Source organism: Nyctibius grandis, chromosome 5 (genome assembly GCF_013368605.1).
Source record: "Nyctibius grandis isolate bNycGra1 chromosome 5, bNycGra1.pri, whole genome shotgun sequence".
NCBI classification, from domain to species: domain Eukaryota; kingdom Metazoa; phylum Chordata; class Aves; order Nyctibiiformes; family Nyctibiidae; genus Nyctibius; species Nyctibius grandis.
The window spans coordinates 63,384,418-63,400,844 of record NC_090662.1 but is presented as its reverse complement, the minus strand read 5'-3'; the positions used below and the strand labels follow the sequence as shown (position 1 = coordinate 63,400,844).

General features: G+C 44.7%; 1 protein-coding gene across 3 annotated transcripts in view; it reads right to left on the bottom strand.

The window, feature by feature from the left end:
• The window catches only part of SYN3 (synapsin III), a 184,690-nt gene extending 168,511 nt beyond the window's left edge, over positions 1–16,179 (bottom strand). For 2 of the 3 annotated variants that reach the window (XM_068400851.1, XM_068400850.1), the window contains exons 1-2: positions 15,860–16,176; positions 2,515–2,572 (exon numbers count right to left, since the gene is read on the bottom strand). In XM_068400851.1, coding sequence (XP_068256952.1) covers positions 2,515–2,572; positions 15,860–16,176 — 375 coding nt within the window. Of the gene's footprint in view, positions 1–2,514; positions 2,573–15,859 lie in introns of all 3 variants that reach the window. The other variant, XM_068400852.1, reaches the window with a different exon arrangement.
• Positions 16,180–16,427: the final 248 nt, after the last annotated feature.

Here is a 16,427-nt window from a genome sequence, read left to right as displayed (position 1 = left end):
AGAGTTTATTCAGAACTGAACAGCCAGGGTAGGGCTTATGCACCATGGCACAGTCTGTGTGCTGTTCACAGGACAGTTATGGTGGTGAAGACTGATGAGCTGGGAACTCAAAGACCAACATGGGGACCAGACTGGTAAACACAGTTTTTTCTGGTGTTGTGTTTGTTTTTTTTTTTTTTTTTTCCTGTAATAAAATTGTGCAAGAGCATTCATTTTTCAGGTTGAGAGGGTGTATGTTCAGCCTCAGGAGACATGCTCCACAACTGTTTAGGCTCCTAGATTGTGGTTGAGGAAGAAGGTGAAGTGAGGAAGGCTCCAGATAATCAGGTAAAGAGCAATGAATGGAAATTAAATATCAAGAAATACTGAGCAAGGATGGATGGGCAAAAAAAAAAAAGGGACAAAAAGCCAGAGTTTGAAGAAAGAAGTGCCCCTCTCTTGGCCTCAACGATATGCAGAGGGGCCTGAGGTCAGACTTGAGGACTGCCCATGACAATGCGGCTTCTGTGTTTCCCTTGATAGATAGTGGATCCAGCTGGAGGGAGTGATCATCCCTTCTTCTTTTGAGGTCTGGGGGAGTCGAAAGCAGTTCCCTGCCCACTACGTGGAGGCTTGGTTTCCCGATCTGAGGGAGGGGGTGAGGGAGCCCTAGTTCATTGTTCCTCAACTCTCCTACCCACTATACGCTTCATTCCCTTGGGCAACACTGCAGTCACTCTGCTGAATATTTAAAGAAGGCTGCAAGTGGTCTGGCAATGGTCCTCGCCAGTAAAGTCATGCCAGCCTTTTGGTCTTTGCTTGGAGCAATTTGGTGCCTCCTCTCAAACATGGACATTCAGACTATGTGAAGGGTACTAAGAAACAGACTGGGAGAGTCCCCCTGAAAGAGTCCTTAGGGAAATGCGATAAGCTACCTAGTGATGATGACGAGGGTCATTACTGGGTTTAACCCATCAAGGATCAAAAGTCCACTGCTGCTCTTCTTCACTCATCAACTATTTGAAGATAATCCCTTTATAAGGACCCCAAGTGCAATAACCTTTGAGGAGAAGGACTATGAGGGGAAAGGCAGAGGCTGGAGGTTTAGGAAAGAATTAACAGGCCATTTTGAAGAGTACCAGGTCTAGTTTTGAAGATGACCCTGCTTTGAGTGGCGGGGCAGGTTGGATCAGAGTTTTAAAGGGCAAATCTGAATTATTATTTGATTCCATGCTTCTGTGTGAGAAATGTGATTTTTTTTTTTCTTTTTCCGATTCTCTTTTAGGACATTTACTGAGGCAGCTATCAAAATTAAGACTTCAATAGAGAAGGGCAAGTGAGAATTGTTTTTGTTAATACCAGCCAGTACTAACAAGTGCAATACCAGTAAAAAGAGGAAAATGAAATGTTCAGAGTATCACAGTTGCAAAAAAAATGACTTGCTAACTTTTCTGTCCCAGACACAGCCTTTGATCAGAGCATGTGGGCTCATGTGTAGTCCTAGGCAACTGGACAGCACCCGTTAAAAAAGAGAAGGAACACCTTGTCAAGAGCAATGGGTCCTGAGAAAGTCTTCAAAACCACTGCGTTAATACTTCTATACACACACACATACATGTATGTGCGCGCGCACACACACATGATGCAGAATCACCAGCTTTATAAAAACAGAAAATATCAGGTCGTTCAAACAACATTCACCAGCTTTCTTCATCCATCCAAGCAATTTTATTGCACTAATGAGTACAAAACAAGCATGTGATTTCTTCAGGATTACCAGCTCATATCTACATATCTCTCTTTTTATGCCTGCTTTCAAGTTAGGCGCCTGCAGATGATTATTAATAATTGTTTCTACTTTGACAACAGCATCCGAAGTCTCAGTCAATACTGGGACTTCATTTTGACAGACACTGCACCAACACAGAGAGGAGGGAACAGACCCCAACATGAAGAGTTTTCAACTGAAATGAATGGCTAGTGCCAAAACTAACAGAGAAACAGAGGATTTGTCCAATGCCTGGCAAAGCACATCAGAAAACAGGTCATAAGCCTCCTTACTGTTCCTATGGACTTTCAACAGATGATAAAAATATTTTGCCATACATAGTTATTTTGCATACTTAAACCAAAGGTTTTATGTTTAAATCAGGATAAATCAGAAGACTTGTATAGCTTGCATGTGGAACATAACATCACCAACATGTACTGTGCATACTGGCTTTGCACCTTTTCAGGCACGTGTATGGATCTGTGAGGTAGTCTTCCAATGGAAGAAATTATAGTCGCATCACTAGAATAGAAAATCTCATTTTAAGGTGAAATAGTGACTGATTCTGCAAAGGCAGGGAGGACAAAGGGATGGCCCAATAAGATGTTTTCATTTACGGCTTACATAATTCTATAAAATGGACAGGTCTTAAAAATCCTCATTAGTTCCTTTCTTCTCTAGAAGAATATCCATGGATTTTCTGTCATTAAGACCTCAGCCCCGTCCACGCACATTTCTTAGAGCCAAATTCAGTTGTCACTGACCTGTTCCACTCGCATATCAAATTCTCCATTCACCTTCTTCCCCTGGAAATATTTGGCCCTGCAGAAGAGACGAGACAGACAGACATGGTTAAATAAGATTTTTGGTTTCTATTATATACTGTTTTGCTCTGCATTTCCCTTTTTGCTGATGAATTTCTACCCGGGTCACAGCGTGTTTTCCTAGTTCCTATCTTTCAGTTTTTTGTTCTCCAGGAGAAACCTGCCAAACCAGAAGAAAATCACACTGGGAAGTACCTTCAAGGCTTGTGACTTTTTAATTTTATTTTCAAACTGAAACCCAAATGCTTTCCTAATCTTTTCCAGAGTAACAATTCTAATCAATGATTCCTCGCTATACCTCGTTTAACATCCAATCTTATTCTGTAAAGAAGGAGAGCAACATATGGCACAGCATCAGAAACTTCTGATGCCAAGCAAGGATCTTTATTATCACAGCTGAAGTACTTGTCTTGCTCTCTTGCTACAGACCTGCTTTGGCATTCTGTTTGTCTTTCTGCTACTGATTTAGAGAAACAGTATATGCATCTACAGTGTCACTAATGAAGGATCTCTTCTCCTGAACTGAGAAACTGTGTTTGCTTTGGAGTTGAACAGTGTCCTGAGAAGGACTTACTTACACCTTCCATTACCTCTGCTTCTAGCTGCCTACACTATGCAGGCAACAAAGAACTTCCGGAAGGATGGGTTGTTCATGAGAGGAGAAGGCTGACAGTAGTGCTAGAGAGGAAAATATAGGAAAAGAGCAGCATGTTTAGCTTTTTTATTCAACATGTGTGTATAATGCCCCTTATATTGGTTAGTCAGCAGGGAAATTGCAACAGAATTTCCCCTGTGAATATTTCTCCCCAATTCTCTCCCCTCATCAACAAGCTTGACAGAAGAAAACGTTAATTATTTTCTTGGACCTCTCCCTTAAAACTTCAGGAAAACCATGTGGGTTCCAAAAAATTCTTCTATTTGGAAAGCATTGAAAACACAGTTAAGGCCTGCAAGAGCCATTTCTAGAGACAAAGTAACTCTCAGCTTTCTGTTTCCAATTGGCAAAGACAGGACAGAATAAAGAAGTAAAGGAAAGTGAGGGGAAGATGGCTTTACTCCCTATTTTATAGTATTAGCAAAAAAAGAAGCTGGCTCACATTTTTACTATGTGTCTATTTGTTCCAATAAAAAGGAGAGACAGTAGGAAGGTGATTTTCCCATGGCTGAACACACACCACTTTTCAGCTGAATGCTTCCTTCCCCCAGCAATGTGAAATGTAAAAAAAAGTTGTTTGTTTTGTCATCCTGGCTCAAAACCAAGTCAAAAGTTTTCATTTTATTAGAAAAAGACATTAAAAATGTCAAAAGTTTTTCCGCTTTGCTCTTGCAAGGTATCTGAAGGCTGTATCACGCTTCCCTTCCCACACAGCCCGTCCATCAGCATGGTGCTAATAAGACCTCTGCAGAGATGTTAGTGAGGGGCAGTGTAGCAGCCAGGTGTGACCAAGACCAAGTGGCTCAAACAACCCCTGTCCAGTACAAAAAGCAGAACTCTGGCCATTTCCCCCCCTCTTTTGAATTTATGAGTGTTGCATGTAAAAAAGCGACTCAGCAGACAAGCTGAGACATCACGCCTCTAACAGTAAACAGGAACGCTAAATGCACTTAATAATTCCATCATATTTCTGGAGGCATGGCTCTAGAGGGTCTGGCAACATTCCTCAACTCCTAAATGTTGGGGATATTGCTGAAAACCAGTGACGGCTCAAAACTGGAATAATCTTTAAGTGGGCCCACAGGAACTGGTCTGAAATTTGAGGTGCACTATTCATTGGTACAAGCTTGTTTTTATTCCCAGCACGCTCATAATATATACTCCTTACCCACATTTATGAAACACACTTCCTCCCTCTATGGCCTCTTCTCTCTGCCGACCAGCTGGTTGCAAACTCCTTGGTGCTGCTTTGCTTCAGCTTGTAATGAAGTGTGATTAACCACAGTCTTCAGCCCGGTACAGATGGAGCAAAGAGGCTTCCACTGCCTAGTCCAGGAAATTAGCTTTCACATGGTTAAAAATTCCGCTTTCCCATCTATGCAGTATTGGCCTTGCTCGTGGATAGTCACACAGAGGGCATGTCCTGCATGAGCAAGGGACCTTGACTTAGACACGACATGGCCTCTCATCCTTCTTTCCACACAGGTTGTCACATCCTGTGTCTCAGATGATAACTTTCTTTTAACAGAACAATATATCACTTTCTTTCAAAGACAGCTCCCCAGGAGAGTTAACCTGCTTCTGGGTGTCTCTGAAGACTACAGGTGCTAAGCAATTGCAGCCAAATATTTTGGTCAGCCCAGAATTTTGACATAGACCAGGGTAAGAATGAAACACTTCTTACTGAAAACATCTCTGAATGGATGGAGTGGATGTTTTCAATTTGCACCTGGAGTTTTGGAGCCCGTGGGCAGTAGAGGCTATCATGTTGAAATGAAAAATTGCTTTAGCCTCACCCTGGAGTCCCTGAAATTTCAAGCAAGCTGCAATTGTTGCTGATGTTGCAGAAATGTCATGATGCCTCAAGAGTGAGAATCTTTTGATCAGTACTGCATGATATATGAAACAGCTTCTGGTCCCTACAGTGGATGTGAGATGGATGAAAGGAAGACCATGCTGCTCTGGCAGGAGAAAGAAAGATGGATGCTTCTGGCAAGTGAGACTGTGCAAGACATTTGTGGATGTTCTCTGCCCCAAAACCATCTGAGCAAGGCTCTTCCAGACCTCTGCCTAGGAAGTGACGTGCTGCAGGGTTATCTAGACAGCCTGTAGTGCAGCAGGGGAACGGCACCCAGAAGACCAGTCAGAAGCCTTCCTGGGGAGCCTCAGAATTGTCCCCCATTCACCTCCAGCACAGGCAACTGCCAGATCAGAGGAGTGGTTCATCACCCCGGGAGGGGGGGCTGTCCGCCTGGCATCCCCCATCTCGGCACACTGGGCAAGCACTAGCCAAGCAAACCCACCCCCTTTCCCAGGAGCCTGCAGCACTGACCACCACTTGGCCGGCCATCCCTTTATTTTAAAGCATGTCAGATGTTCAACCCGCCAGAACACAGCGTTATAATTTGGCCAGGCAGGGTGCAGATGGGGTGGTGCCGTTGCTGTGATCTCAGAAAAATTAGCATGTAAACATGTTTGGACTGAAGAAAACTGCAGGGCCATGCTCAAGAGCAGTTCCTGGATGGGATTTACACTGCTAGGCAATGCATTTAAATGTGGCCACACTGGCTGGGAGGGAGGAAGCACCATAATAAATAGCCAAAGGTCTGCCCTGGCTTCCAGGGAGAAAGCTTGCCTTGAACTCCTCTCTGCGATGAAGAATCCACACGCTCTGGAAAAGGACATATTTTCTGGGTGCAAAGGCATCAGACAAACATAACTTCTGCTTTCTGCCTCAGCCCTGATGTGATTACAGGGCCACAAGAAACCTGATGCCTCTTCTTATGAAGTAATTTGGAAAGAATAAATCTTATTTTCCAGCACTGCCATGAAACAGTCCCAGTCTGCCTCAGCGACTATGGCTGGAGGAAGCATATACGTGATTTTCTGTCAGACAGGGAGTATATCCTTAATAGCATCAGGGAAAAACAAATTATCATTTCACCTTGAATTACCTACATAAGAGTTGATTCACAGAAAGTCCATGTATAATATTAGCAACTTCAGGTGTTTGCAAAGCATCTGTCTGAGCAAGGGATGCCAGCACTGATCCAAGACTGCAAACACAACTGCAAGACACTCAGATACCAGAGTTTATCCCTCTGGTGACACCGACAGCTGGGACAGCCTGTACTGCACCCATGTGAGGGCTGCCCAAATCGGCGTGGTCCCCTGCACCTTCGTACTAATGCCTGTAGTCCGCAAACACAAGGATTCACTCCTCATGAGGTGTCAAGTCCCTCATCAAATTCTTATGTGTTACCAGGCCCAGGGGAGGGTAGAGCTGGGCAGGGGGCTACAGGTACAGGAGCTGGGGCCAGCCTGCACCACTGTGCTGTTCCTGCACTGCTGTGCTGCTCCTGCATCATGGGGAAAGAGAGCACGAGAGAAGCAACTCCCCTACATGGAGTAGGGGCTTCCAGGATCAGCAGCTGGACTGATCCCCTGAGTTACTTTTGTTAGGAGAGTGCAGACAGGTTACTATAGTGACTTTCAGCTTGCAAATTTCTTTCTCTACAATACATAAACCGGTTACGCCTGCCTTGTTCTCTATTCTGCTTTAAAACAAAAGTAGGTAACAATGAGTGTTCAACCCATCAGCCGATACACATGGTTAGCACGGGAATGCAGGACCAGCTCTTTGTGCAGACCTTGTACTGTGTCCCCTGGAGTTATTCTCTCATCCCTCTGTTTTTTTCTCTCAGTGCAAAGCAGCATATCCAAGCTGCTTCGGAGGACTGCTTCAGTGTTTCCTCTGGATCTGCGGGAAGCAGGAGACATCAGGGATGCAGCAGGCAAACTGCACAACTTCTGCCAGGGTGGAAAATGCTCTGCACAGGTGAAGAACAGGAAAAAATGCCCGGTATCAAGCATCAGCTAGAGAAAGTGCCCAAGGAAACTCTTCCCCAGAGTACAGTGCCACTAGACAGCAGCCCATGTAAGAAAGGTGCAGAACACCGGCCTCAGCATTGGGAAGGGAGTAACAAGGAGGGACAAGAGATTTGAAGTGATCGTGATGGCCTGGAGGAGTGCAGCTGTTCAAAGCTTAAAGCTGTTCCTGCAGTTCCATTGGCTGAGTGAAGCAGAGGTAAGATACACTATGCAGCTTTGAAGACAGGCTGGTATTTTGTATTAAATTCATGGGACTTCTTCAGGGTATCCTGTAAAATGGCTCCTGTAGGAAGTAATTTCTAGGATAGGAAGAGACCAAAGAAATATAGGTCAAATCTTCGTGTGAGAGACCCCAGTGGAGCTGATGTAGGAAATGTCACTGCAAGTGCTGGTAGTATGTCTTGGAGTAACTGGGGAGCCATCCTTCAGATGAACAAATAAGCTTGAGCCCAAATCCCCTGTGATGTGAATGAACCCAGGCACTTTTTGAGGCACCACTGTTCAACACAGGCTTTGAGCTACAAAGTCAGGGGCAGGCTTCTACCTTCACCCCAGAAATGGGCTCAGTGTCACTGAGAGCATGCCAAAGGAGGGCATTGTAATAGCAAATTCCTCCAAATCCTCTGACTGAGCTTGTACTGCTGAAGCAAGACACAATAAGCAAAGAAAGCTAAGCCACATTTTGGATGGAGAACACTTCTCATGTGGAGTGGGAAGCAGCCTTTCCCACCCTGCGGAGGGGCCAGAGCAAAACATGCTGAGGAGAGTGGAAATGTGCAGAATTCTTGGGGACAGGTGGGCAAAGGAGTGGTGGAAGAAAGAGACAAATGCTGAAGACAGACATGGGTAAACCAACCAAAAGGGATCCATGGGTAAATTCTGGAATTATCTGAATTATTTCCCTGGAATCACATTACACATATTTCTCTCAACCCCCTGGGAAAATAAGGCATGCAATTTCTTTCTGGATCAGCCTGGAAAAGGCGAGGCTGAAGCCCCCTGGATTGGGTGTGGGTGACCTCAGAAGAAGAGGAGGGTGTTAGCCACTGTACGAAATCCCCGTGTCAAAGGGCCTGGGGACCCAAGTGATGCACAAGGCACTCACTGTATGTCCACATTGTCTCCTTCATAAAAGGGGCTGGGACTGGGAAAAAGGACGCAGTTTCCAGGATACTGTCCAGCAGCCACTGGAATGCCCCACCCCCCTCCCCCGGCCCCTACATGCTATAAAGGCGGTGGGGAGGAGAGGGGGGAGGAGAGATGCGTTTGTGCCCTTTTTTCTTCAGGGGTGAAAACAAGGAAGGTTTTCCTTTCAGGAGCCAGCTCTCAACCCCTTCACCGCTTCTCCCTGATTTAGCAATTCCCAACTGCAAATAGTAAGGACTTTTGAGATGGTCAAGTCTTGACTGCCCGGGCATAGGGAAGAGAAAAATCACTTCACAAATGCCGAGGTCTGCAATCTACCGGAGCTTTTGTCCACACCTGCTTTGGCCCAGGGACCTTGACGCACTGTTCACCTGTGGGATGGACTGGTTGGTAGTTAATATTTATTCTGTAAGTGTACCTTGGGCCAGAGGTGGGGGGTGTCAGGACGCTAAAGGTGGTGAATAAGCATGATGGATATATGCTTCGACACCTCAGAAAACAAGGTCTGAACTACAGATTAAATGAACCAAAGGAAAGTGCAGAAAGAAGGAAAGGGTACCCGCACTGTACAGACAGACAGGGAGGGACCAAGAGGTAAATCTAAGTTTTGTGTTGGGTCAAAAGGTAGCCCTGAATACACTGGTGCTTTGCCAGGAGCTCCACAAAAGTTTCAGCTCCAGCCCCGGGGTGCAGTATTGCTGTGCTCAGCCCCGTGCCTCCCCGGGGCAAGATCATCTTGCTCTCGGTGCTGTCACCACCTGTCTTGCTGGAGCCACCAAATCGAGAGCCAGTTCAGCTGCACTGCAGGTAGGTCCTTGATGTCCAAGGTCGGGCCGTGGAAACAGACTGCCTTTGTTGTCTTCTGGGAAGAACCACAAGACCCAGCCTGCTCTGGTTACTGCAAAACAACCCCCGAGGCATTATCAGTTACGGGATCACACCAAGGAAAGAAATGCCTTTGCTGAAGAGGTTTGTATTGAGCTGTGATGGTGGTATGGGGTTTTTCATTTTTTTGGATAAAGGAAGTCCTCGTGGTGAGGTCCTTGATGAGGTCTGAGGTCCCACCCTACAGGGCTGGAAGGATTTTTTTGGCTTGAACGCACACAGAAAGGGAAGCTTTAGTGCAGTAAGGGAGAAGTTTTTTTAAATCTTCTTTTGTGAATCCTCCCTTTCTCTCAGAGAACTGAAGGCCTGTTTTCAGAGGAGACCTGGGTTGGCAAGCCACCAACACTTTAACAATTGCAGACACAACCATTCAGGCCACTCTTTCTATTCAAGGAACTAGAGTCCCACACAATACTGGCCTCCCAGTATCTTCCTGTGCCACCTCCTGCTTGTGAAATGGATGGAATCAAAGCCATCCCCCCAAAAGAAGCACTAGTTAGTGCAGTGCTACTGCTTTTGGGAACGTCTTTTTGTGCTTCTCCAAGCTGCCAGGATAGGAAGGACACTTTGCTGTAGGTCTGGTCCCCCACCCAGGCTACCTCACGGTAACATTCCTCTTGTCCACAAAGAGCGGCAGGGGGGTGGAGGTGGGGGGACTGCTTTAAGTACAACAAGAGGCAGCAATTTTATTTTGCGTATTATCAAAATTGTACATTGCTGGAACATTTCCACATTGCTGAATCTAGATGGTATGGCCTGGAGCTGTTTGGGAGGGTTATGATTTTGTTGAAGACTGTGCAACATTTTATCCAGCCCACTTCTGCCCTCCCTGAACTTGAGGAGCAGGGGAACCAGGCTAACTTGAACTAACACTGGGGCAGGGCTGCTGGATTTCAAGCAGAAGAAATCTGGCTCACCAACCTTGAGAAATACATCTGAGGGATTTTTTTTTTAATACGTATGGGACTAGGCAGGACATTCTGAAGTTAAATTCTATGCATTTATAAGAACTCTGGTAAAGCAATTAAGGTCCCAGATTTGACTTACATTAGCATATTTATAACCTGGTGGGGAATGTTTTCCATATTCCTTGTGTCTATTTTTTTAATAATACTAATCCTTCCATTTCTGTATCACCTTTCATTTAGGAGGACTAGATCCCAAGTTGCTTTACATATGCAGGACAAAAATACAGGCAGACATGATGGTGATACACCTAAAACAGGTTGGAAAGCAAAGTGATAAATGCAATTTATTGAATATCTTTGACAGTCTCCTTTTCACACCTATGCCTGTATGCTAGGGAATACAGAAACTCTTCATGCTGCTTCCAAGCACATCCCCCCCCACACACACGTTTAATACAAACTTGCCTCCTCTTTCCCTAAAAATCCATTTTGCCCTCAAGTCACACTTGGCATGAATTACAAGAACAGAAATATTCAGTCCTGGGTACACATAGCTAAATGATGAAAATGTAAGTTTTTTAGCCAGATTTGTGAAAATATAAATTTTACTTGTAAGTTTTTTCAAATTATAGCTGCACAGTTTCACAGAACTTGTGAAACCTTAAAAGGTCACCTCTGTATAATAAAATATAATTAATAATAATTTATTGTCAGTTACCACCAGGTTAGGTGATTTTGGGTTTCTTATCAGGAAATATAGACAAAACTTTGCAATTTAACTTGCAAATTTCTGAGGTCAAGCTTGAAGTATCAATTCTGAATAATAATATAAAAAATAAATTATAATGAAAATCCAAATCCAAAAGATAGTCCAGAACTTCCCATTACATTTAATTGAGTTAGGTACAGAAATATTCCTCTGAATGGGAGCCTTAGTATATCATCTTCAGCCTATTGAAAGCATGAAATGATTCATGATATTCATTGAATATTTTTGAAAGTAAATTCCTTGCAAAAAAATTAGGATTTAGAAAGTCCCATGTTACTAAAATTCAGTATTAGACTGTTATTATTTGACCAACTATATTTTTGGAAAAATGACATTTAAGGCTTAATATTGTAATGTACTATCAGAAGTAAAATCAGTTTTATTTTAATGAAAAAAGGGTTGATAATTTCCTCTGAAGAGTATAAAACAGTAATTCTGTCAGGTCAGTCCATAATTAGACCTGAATGGTGACATTATTGTTGCACAAAGAACCATTTCAGATTTATTAAGAGGATTTCATTCAGTATTAATCAGAGTTTTTCTCTTCCTTCATCTTTAAATTTTTGGAGACAGTATGTTCAGACAGATTTGGCTGTAAATGAAATGGGAAAAAAACAATGCCATTTTGTGTCTCCTAAAATATCCTCCATGGCTGTTTTTTCTGTGAAACATGGCACAATCCTTGCATGTAGAACTGCCACACATAAGGCACATGTATTTTGTGCAAGACAGCATGTAACACTGTTAGGATGTGAAATAGCCTGAAATTTGGACAAAACACACCAATGGCTTTGAGAAGTGACATGAGATATTCCACAAATGCAACCAAGATACCTAACAAATGCAAAAAGAACAATTTTGTTACGCTATCTGTCCCAGAAAGCAATGTTTTCAGCATATGTTGTTAATAGGAGCTTTGACTGTGCTTGATCACTTCCCAAATAAGCTGTTTAAACACGAAGCATTAGGCTAGAAAGCTGAGCACTTTTGCAGGGTATGGTGGTTAACAATTCACAGTACTAAATCCTGTTTGATCTGCTGAGAAATTCAATCCAGCCAGAGCATGATTTTACTTAACAGCACGTCAGGCAAGCGAGTTACCAGAGGTGGGACGTTTGCCCCCTGGCTGAGGTCAGGCTGCCGGAGCTGACCCATCTGCCATTACATGGAGTCCTGCCATCCCCCTTCCTCATGGTCCCGCTCCCTTTTGCTGCGCGTTTGCATGTGTGCGCGTGTGCGTGTATTCATGAATGAGCTCCTTTTTTCTGGCGGCTGATGTAGGTGAGTTGTGAATGCATTTTTGGAAGTCTCCTGAGGCACAGATACTGCTTGCCCAGCCCACAAGAAAGTGCCTCATTCTCCAGGTGGAGGCTACCCGGCTGAGATATGTACCATTAATTTTGGATTGCATCTGTGCACAGCCGATGCACGGATACATTCAGTGCTGTGGATGCCTCTGAGGGCTGCCTGTCAAAGCCAAGAGTATGAGGGAGCCATACAGATAGTGTTTTTCCTCTCATGCATATCCTGCATGTGGCAGATTCACTGTGTGCTTCCTTGCAATGGGCTAGAGCCAGGATGAAGGATGGAAAATTTGTCAAAACGTTGCCACTTTAACAGAAAGCTGGGTGAGTTCCTTTGCTTTTAACAGAACGTATCTTTCTTTTACTGTTGCTAATGCAGAAAGCAGCTGATCATATTCTGTGGGGCTCACATTACTTTTATAGTACTTTGGTTTGGAATAAACCAGAGCATATTAAGTGTCAAGAGTGCTAAGGATTTTATCAAGGAAGACAGGCCATGGATTCCCATGGATGCTTATCACTTCATCCAGACCTGTGGAGAGTTGAGTGCTATACTGTACCAATCAGAGACACAGTGGCTCCTTAAAAATAGAAGGGGATTGCCATTTGTCACTTTAAAGTAACATTCAACATGCACTTGCCCTATTTGGGCTGTTAGAGCGTTTTGTCATGCACTTGTGCAACACCTCGTCCTAATCCTCAATTGCGGCTCTTTGCCTCTGCTGTAATACAAACAGGGATGATAAATTAGTGTCTGACTTGGCAATATTGCTACAGTCTCCAATTATGAGAAAGTGTTTTCATTTAGAGAAGAGAAATCAAATGGCAGATTCCACTGTCTCTCACCCTTCCTGTCTGAACAAGCTGGTCCTTGTTGTAAACCCCATGTAATTTGCTGTGGGGGAGGAGGCACTGTGGAAGCCCCCTGCCCTTAAAATAAAGGTAGTGCTTCAGTAGTTATTTCTTGGGGATTTTTTTCTATTTCAAAAGGAGAGGGAAAGGGTTTATTGGAAACCAAATACAGAGGTTTCACAAGTAGCAAGAACCAGAGCAGGCAGAGGTGAAATGCATTGCAAACATGATGCTTCTTCCAAACCCCAAATCACCAGCACAGAAGTAACAATAGGTTGTTGTTAACCCTCCAAAGTCTGGGACTGTTTCTTTATGTGATGCAAAGCGGACAGCCAGAACCCCTGGATAACCAGCTTCTTCAGCTGTGCTCTCACAAGACAAACACTGCTGCCTTGGGCTGGTCAGCTTGAGCTCACATAACACCCTGGCTGAGATCAAGAAGATGACTGGCGTGTCTCAGAAGTACCTTACCAAGAATAAACATCCACGAAGCCATGGAGCCACTGCTCTCCAGTGCTGCTCTCAAGGGTTCACTGAGTTTCCTGGAGACACAAAAATCAACTGCCAAGTAGCACTCCTGGCCTACTGGAGTGGTTGCATTGGTATGCTCTCTCAGAAAGGACCACATGCTACCTTCGGGCTGGGGAAGTTTCTAGGCATGTATTTCTGTCCGTGCGACAAAGAGCCATGGAAATCTATGGCAGGCAAGGGTTAGTAATGTTGTTTCCTTGTTTTTCACGTCATACATATGTCAGGATACGATCATGAATGCATACACTAATTTTGTTCAGTGCCCTTACAGCCTTAGAGAGTGCAAGCAGGGAGCCTTTGCAAGCAGCATTATTTGATATCTGCCACCCTGTGGACAGAGGCAGAGAGGTGGGAGGAATGAAAGAGGTCCCCCATCATGTGTTGAAACTGCTAAGCTATAGACAGCAGAGGGATAGCCAAGACAGCAGGATGCGTGGAGTGCTTACACACAAGTGGAGGATTGAAGACAGCATGGGTAGCAACACCTCCTCTTTATATCTCCCAGCTGCTGCTCCCTGGGCAAGATCAGCTCACAGGCCATGAAGTCTGCATGACAGAGCAGCAGCTGGGAGATATAAAGGCAGGGATTTGAATGCAGTGTGTATTTTAAAACACGAAAACACTGCAACAGAGTCTAACCCCTCCTCGTAGTTTCCCCTGCCCAGACTACCTTCAGCACCATTAATCTCAAGAAAAAACTAGATTGGCCTTTGAGCTAGGGCTTTCCTCTCTGATTACAGTTTTTGGACTAAGCAGCACCGGCTAAGCAGCAGATGCTAGAGTTGTGCATTAGAGGCACTCCCGTCCCCAGCTGGAGGATGCTATGTTAAGGGACTGCCACCTGGCAGGATCTTCAAGGAACTGCAAAAACGCTAAGCAGAGATGGAGGTTGGTGAGCACCAGCCTGCTGGGAGACTTGCAGGTGCCCCCAGGAAGGAGAGATCAGGGCTGAGCCAGACTAGTGTTGCCGATTGAACTACCTGGCATTAACAGGCTGCTACTATGATAAAAGCCGATGAAATATTTGCTACGACAACCACCTTTGGGACTTTCCCACTCAGTTAAAAAGTTGTTTTTCCTTTGAGAAAAATCCCACTGTTTTCCCTTTCTTACTTCAAGTTGGCTGAAGAAGCCTGATCTAATTGCATTCAGTCATTGCCCCTTTTTAGCTAAGAGCTAAGCTCTTTCTTTGTGAAGATACATATGGGGAGGCAGGTCCCATCTTGTCCCCACTCTTCTGGGAAAGCATAGAAGACCAAAGATGACAACTTTACTGAAGAGTGGCATGGGATGAAAAAAACAAGGAAATAATCTCCCCTGGCCAAGACCTGTTAACCCAACTTTTTCCATTTTGAAGTCTTCAATATGATCCCCTTGCCTGTGCCACCCTTTCATTTTTTTCTGTCTTGTGGCAAGCTGGCAGGTGAAACAATGAACATCTCACAGAATCACAGAATCAGCCAGGTTGGAAGAGACCTCAGGGATCATCAAGTCCAACCGTTGCCCTGACACCACCCTGTCAACACATGCTCTGGATTTTCCCCCAAATAGGTCTCTTGGCCAGCTTGCCTAAAGCTTTCTAAACCATCTGACTTTGAAAGGGAGCACACAGCAAGTAGTAAGTAATTTCTCTAACATTTTGGAAGACTTCAGTTGTCCTACACTTTGAAAAGTGTCCTCTGCTGCCCAGTATCACAGGAAACAAACTTCCAAACTTCTGTTTGTAAACAGAGACCTGCATGAACAAGACAAATTCGAGGCTTGGCTGAGCCTGAGAGCCTTTTGCCAATAGCCACTATGCTTCGGAGGTGGAGGGCCCTTGACCAGTGAATGAATTCCAGTCATTACTATTGGTAGTAGTAGGCTTGGGTTATCTTTTAGTAATTTATGTACAAATTTGCATGCAGAGAAAAGCTCAAGAGATATTGAGAGCTGGAGAGATTGAGTCCGTTTTTACTTTTAGAGGCAGCACAAACAGTAGGCTAAGGTCCTGAACCCCATCACTAACACACATTCAACTATGACCTCTTAGGACCACTGCTAGATGTGACAGCTCAGCTAAGCCTGCTGAGACAAGGATGTCCTATGGGTGCTCATATATTGAGGCTACCAAGGATTTTTCCAATGAGCGCCAAATGAACATTTTTTCCAAACAAAGCAGGAGAAAAGCCCACTCTGCCATTTACACAGGTCACTGGAAAGACACCAACTTAGGGCCAGAGCTGGTGACCTAGATGTGAAAGTGTCTGTGTACCCCTCTGCAGATGTCTCATGCCTCACAGATCCCTCTTGTCCTCCAGACTTTGTGGAGCTGAAGGCAGCAGGGAGGACTGCGATGACTTACCAGTCTGTGTGCGCATCATCAATCACCAGGAGGATCTTGGGTTTCTGGGCCACAGGTGGTGTGGGGCTGGCTGAGTGGTCGATTAGTCCTGCGGCCGCTTGCGTGGTTTGCTTCATGGCACTGGAGATGGAGCTGAAGATGCTGGTGCCAGTAGAGGAAGAGTGCGAGGGCTGCAGTGGCTGTGTATGCTTTCTTTCCATGGCGGGAGAAACCGGGGAGCTCGTGGAGTTGTCGGGGCGCTGCAAGTCCATCATGTAGCCATTGGGCAAATTTGCCACAAAACTACTGTCTGAGAGACGCCGTCGGAGGAAATTCATTGTTGAAGCGTCGTGTGGAAAACTTCCCAGCAAGAGTGAGGCTGACCAATGGTGTCACCAGTCCCGGGGAATGTTTCTGTGTGCGTGTAGGGTACCTTCTTGCAGTCTAGGCAGGCAGGCTTTCCCCCTTGAAATCCTGCTGGAGAAAGATGCCTTTGTTTTTCAGCTGTATTTTCTTTCTCTCCTGTGGGAAGAGAATCAAAGACATATGTGAGAGATACACTGTGAGTTTGAGATAAGAAAAACACTTT